Source organism: Chelonoidis abingdonii, chromosome 3 (genome assembly GCF_003597395.2).
Source record: "Chelonoidis abingdonii isolate Lonesome George chromosome 3, CheloAbing_2.0, whole genome shotgun sequence".
Lineage (NCBI taxonomy): Eukaryota > Metazoa > Chordata > Testudines > Testudinidae > Chelonoidis > Chelonoidis abingdonii.
This window is the reverse complement of record NC_133771.1, coordinates 99,272,797-99,278,796: the sequence shown is the minus strand read 5'-3', so window position 1 is coordinate 99,278,796 and position 6,000 is coordinate 99,272,797. Positions and strand designations below refer to the sequence as shown.

Genomic DNA, 6,000 nt, shown 5'->3' with positions numbered 1-6,000 from the left:
AATTCATTCTCACTGAAAAATAAAAATGGTCCAGGACTTCAGGTTTGATTTTACACTGAATTTTGTATAGCATTCTGAAGGCTGTGTGTGTGAGAGGGTTTGCTTCACTGTTTTTGTGGGGCGGCCATCAGTATTTAACAAGATTAAAAGAATCAGTTTCAGAGTTAATAGATAAAACTCATCTAGATAAAACCAGGAAACACTGCGTATAACATTTGTAGTTTATAGTCTGGCCCAACCCTTTCCAAAATGCTACATAATAGCTGAGTACCATAACCAGCATACTTGGACACAGATCTTGTCCTGTCATACCTCTGAAATGTATCATGTACACAGTACCTATGAGGGTATTCACAGAACAATAATAATGAAAGGATTAAAATACCCATACAAAAGGCCACTCTTCCTAAGCAATCACCTACCTTAAGAAAGCACCCTGAAGTATCTGTAAACATACTGAATAGAATTCCGGGCCACCTTTATTAAGCATGCAGTCTAAAGTAACCAATTTTTGTGAGTCCCTTGAAGTGGTTGCTTAAGACCCATTTTCATTTTATTGTGTTATTTCACTGTATGGGCAATGAAGCAGCATTTTAAAAAATGAACTGCAGTGGAAAAATCCATATTACATAGCTCCCTCTTAACAAGGATGACTTAATACAGTACTTAGCACTGTTGGTAACTGTAAACCTGTCATAGAGTTAAAATTCCTGATGAGTAGACAAAATAAAAAGACATTTTCTAAATGACAATGCGTCTATTGCAGCCAGCCTTGTAAAAGAATCCTTTCAGTATCAGGAGATAATGAAAATACGTGTTACCTATGACTCAGTTAAAATGATGTCATGACCTGGCAGTTTCTTTTCAGCACTGACGAATGCATGTATTGCACAGATTAGGATGGGACTCTTGTAAAGTTAAAAGGAGTCCTCATTCTGTATTGTTGCTCAGCCAGGAACTGTAATCCTAAATTTCTTGCAAGTTGTGAATAGTAGCAGGGGGCCATGAACAGCTTGGAAACCTATATTTTTTTCATTTTTTTTAATGCAAATTACACTTGTAAGTAAAAAAAAAAATCACTTTTGTTAAAAATACATTCAGAATTAACAAACACAAAAAAGAAAAAAAAGACACATTTGGATTGTAACTCTTGCCTTCTGAATATTTAGCTTTATAACAAAAACCCAGCCTAGAAAAATAACGTATTCTTTACTGGATTTTGAGGCGGATACAGCTGTACAAATCAAAAATGTCATTCCAGATATTCTCACACTACTGTGCTCCAAACTGCTTCCAAAACATCATCCTTTAGTGTAGTAGTCAACAGTCCTGAAATACTAGTGCTTTCACTGCAACTTAAGCAGGAATATGAATGCCTACTTTATATATGTGTATATATCTCTATATACTTGAGTGTATGTATACATATGTGTGTACATATGCAATATATAAATATACACACATTATTTATAATACTTAGCACTTACATAGTAATTCTAAGCACTGCACAAACATTAATTAATCCTCACAATCACTGTGTGAGGTAGTTATTATTATTCACATTTTATAGTTGGGGGAACTGAAACAGAGAGATGTTAAAGAAAAACTTTTCTAACTTGGATGCCTAAAGTTAGGCTCCTAAATCTGTGCTGAGGCACTTAAATAAATTGCTTGACTTTCAAAGGTGCAGAGCACTAATAGCTCCCACTCAATGTGAATGGAAAGTCAACGCAAGACATGACCGCTCATTATCCTTGAAAATCAGGCCACTATTTTAGCGCCTAAATACAAGAGATGGTCAAAAAAATGTAAATGAAAAATGCAGTTGTGTTAAAATCAAAATGCTTCATTGGAACAATATTTTTGAGAGGAAGAAGTGAAAATGAATTGTTTTGACTTTCTCGTTTTGTTTAGACATTTTGATTAATTTCGTTTGGACTTTTATATTTAATTTATATACATATATAAACATTTAATTTTTAATCAAATATAAAAGTCTAAAGGAAATAAATCAATATGATCAAAATGAAATGATTCAACAGCAACAACATGTTTCAATGGCCTCAACTCAAAATTTGTCAGATATTTTGTTTTGCAAGAAATTTCAGCTTTTTTTTCCGATTCCGAATGAAAAAAGTTTGAACTGTCGGAATTTCCCATAGAATGCAAATTCCATTTCCAGCCAGGTCTTCTAAATATAGATTTAGGGGGTCTAAATTTAGGCACCCACATAGGAATTTTTTTGAAGAAGACACCAATTCAGCCAAAGACATTAAGTATGTTTTTAAGAGGTTTGCTGGTCCAGGGCCTAAGTGACTTGTCTATGGTCACATAGCTTATCAGGAACTCAGGAATTCCTGGCTCTTAGCCCTGTGTTCAAGCCATAACATTATGCATCTTCCCTCAATATATGTAGGTGTGTATTATATATACATACATACATACCTGCACACATACACACACACACATATATAGAAAATCTTACAAAATTAATGTAAGTATAGTTTCTAAACCTGTCCTGTATCTTTTTTTTAGTGGGGAATGCTTGTTCCACTGTCATTGTCCAGATTTATTGTTTGTGACACATTACATTCATGCATACACAGCGAAGAGTGTCAATTTCTATAGCAATGGATAAGTAGAGTTAGTGCACAGGGCAAAGGTACCTATAAGCCACAGAGACTGTGAAGGTTTGGCAAGCTAGGAAAAGAGTCGCTTTGTGACGATCTTGCACCTTTCCAAGCACTGAACACTCATGCCCTCAAGGATACGTGGCTGGCAGGTGTGTGTGGCAGGTGTGTGCATTTGTCTGTGCAGTTCTTGAACAAAGAAAGAATGACAATTTAAGTTCCAGAAAAGCCTGAGCAAAATCTCTTTTTTCTAATGAAAGTTGCCTAAGTGCTTGAAAATACAGATCAAATTCAGAACAAAACAAATGTTCCTATGAGTTCAGAATATGTCATAAACACATTGACCTACTAGTAAAATCCCCAAAGGCATCTTGTTGCCAACTACATAACAGCACAGTTTTTTTCAGCCACAATTTTACAAGAAGATAAAATACACATTCTAACACACAATGGATCCCCAAATATACCACAAAAAAGATGTCCAATATTTCACCAATGCAGCTAGTCCCTCCCCACTCTATGCCAACCAAAACAAACAAAAGAAGTTAGATCCCTTCTGGTGCAATTAGAAAAAAGAATGCTCATTTACATAGGATTTTCAATTGAAATTAGATATAAAAGAGTAAATGTAGCTAATACATATTCAGTTGGCTCTGTTGCTAGAAATCTGCAGATGTCTCTGTAGTTAGTAAAAGACATATTTAGAGTTAGTTATAAAAGCACCTACAGTGTGATAAATAAAAACAGTGGGGTTATGAAACACTGTTGTTTATTTCCAGTAGGTTCAGTTATTGGTTTAATGAGGGATTCCTTTTTCCCCTTTTCCCAATCCCAGAGATCAATTTCTCTTTTAAGTGTTATAAATTGTTTGTTTTCTTGACCATTGTGAAGGCTCATTAGTAAAGCACTTCTCTGAAGGCTGACAGTTTTTGTATGTGGTCACCCTGGAGCTGCTGAGCAACAGAGCCTTATTCCCTGACACACAAAAAAAAAAAAGCTTTCAGAATTAACAGCAGCAGGTTGAATCTAAAGGATGTCGTTTCAGTAAGCCTGCACTGAGTTTCTCTGATGTGCAACTTAGTTGGGTTAAGGCAAGTATGTACTTGTACAGCCTTTAGGTCAAACAACTTGCTGTCTATTGGCTTCTGTTACAAGGTCATCATGGTATTTTTTTAATATTATAATGACTAAGGAGACTTGGTGCAAGTGGTCTCAGAAAGAACTGAATTGGATGAAATCATTTCATAACTCAAATAAGTAGGAACGAAGGTAGTAAACACAGGTAATAGCCAGCAGATGGCACCAATGCTTCTCCTTTTGAACCTTCCAAAGGCCTGGCAGTTATTTTTGTGTACTCAGAAAATCCAAGAAGCTGGTAATATGCATCTCTGGCTGTACTTGTTGGAAAGAGAGGTCGAATGCACCTTTTGTTTCTCTGTCTCAGCGTATGCTCATTTTTTTTTTTTTTTTTTTAAACACAAAGGTTGTTTTTTTGCTGTTTGTAGAACAGAGGGGGCATCCTGAAACAAGTTTTTTGAAAGATCCTTCAGCCCCCACACAGAAGTCACCTTGTTCATTTTGACCTAAAAGAGAGACAGGGGAAAAAAAGATATTTGTAATCAACTAACAGATAGATTGATGCATTACCTCCCTCCACTTCAGGCACCCATTAGACTGCAAACGTGCAACTAGCCTTTCCAAAACAACCTCCTGGAAACAGAGATCACTTCCTCTGCTTTAATAACCTATTTGTATGGTCAGACAGATTGCATACTTGTGTGCACAGAAAGAAAGGACAGGCAAGTGATTTGCTCAAATAATCTCTTTAGCATCTTTTAAAATATTATCGAGGTATTTGATGCAAGTTCTCAAAACCTTGATTCTGGGTAGGAGCAGTATTTAATTATGTAAATCCTCTGAGGCTGGTGACCATGTGTAACCTGGAGGATGATCTGTACAATAGTAATTCAGCAAAATGCAGATGCCTTTAGATAAAAAAAAAAACCGGTTTGGTACATAGAACAGAATGGCTGAAAAGCAGCTGCATAGTTAAGTCACCTGTGGCTACCTCAGCAAAGTAATTGTGCAAGGTTTTAGCTGCACAGCTCCTGCTGACTTTAGTAAGAGTCCTATGGCTAAACTTGTATTGGTACCAGTTGCTATAAAAGTGTTCAGTGGTAGTTTACCTGAGTGAAGCTTTGCTCGTATTGTTTAAATTACTCAAATATAAGTCCTAATTAAGGTATTTCAGCTGAAAGAGACAATCACATCATATCATATTCATATCACTGTGATGAATTGGGCATTATGATGCTTGCTAATATCAGGGGCCCTATTCTGCTGATCAGACCTATGCCTTGCTAACATCTGCTCTTCAGACAATGTGAATGACAAAAGGGCACAATGAACTTTAGTTCTTTGATCTAATGTATGTGAAATTAGTATTCAGTCATATAGCTGCAGATTAGGCTAGGAGACCAATACAGGCAGAGTGATAATGCAATTTCAGCAGGCGGAGGACACTGGAAACAGAGAAGGAGGCCAAACAAACAAACTAGAGATGGATCAAACCGGGTCACTGGATCCAAACCTCCTCATTCTTTGGGGACATTTGGATCCAGATCTGAATTTCATAGCTCAGGTCCCTCCATAAAGTAAACTGCATTTAACCAAAAAGCAAAGCCTACAAATATTTCTGTGTAGCATATACATGACAGATAACTCAAAGGCTTACAGACCTAATGGAATAACAAGGAAATCTTTACTCAGGAAACAATTTCTCCAGTGCATTAGGCTTCAGGGATTTTTTTTTTGTTTCATCTCTTCTTTTCTTGAACAGACATGTTTATTGTGAACAACATAGGGAAAATCTCTCTCTTACTATTTACTTTCTATTTGCATTGCCCACCCTCCGACATTCTCCCAGGGCAATGATCACACAGTGCAGAACCATGTTCCAAAACTCAAAATATTTTTTTAGGACTGTCAAGTGATTAAAAAAATTAATTGCGATTAATCACACTGTTAAACAATAATAGAATACCATTTATTTAAATATTTTTGAATGTTTTCTACATTTTCAAATATATTGATTTCAGTTACAACACATAATACAAAGTGTACAGTGCTCATTGTATATTTATTTTTGATTACAAGTATTTGCACTGTAAAAAAAAGTAGTATTTTGCAATTCATCTAATACAAGTTCTGGAGTCAAATCTCTTTATCATGAAAGTTGAATTTACAAATGTAGAATTATGTACAAAAAACTGCATTCAAAAATAAAACAATGTAAATTTTTACAGCCTGCAGTCCACTCAGTCCTAGTTCTTGTTCAGCTAATCACTCAGACGAACAAGTTTGTTTACAT

The 6,000-nt window shown here is 35.7% G+C and overlaps 1 protein-coding gene across 2 annotated transcripts in view; it reads right to left on the bottom strand.

The window, feature by feature from the left end:
* Positions 1-771: 771 nt before the first annotated feature.
* Positions 772-6,000, bottom strand: part of NKAIN2 (sodium/potassium transporting ATPase interacting 2) — an 809,225-nt gene continuing 803,996 nt past the window's right edge. For both annotated transcript variants that reach the window (XM_032793396.2, XM_032793397.2), the window contains one exon: positions 772-4,213. In XM_032793396.2, coding sequence (XP_032649287.1) covers positions 4,204-4,213 — 10 coding nt within the window. In that variant the 3' untranslated portion in view covers positions 772-4,203. The remainder of the gene's footprint in view (positions 4,214-6,000) is intronic.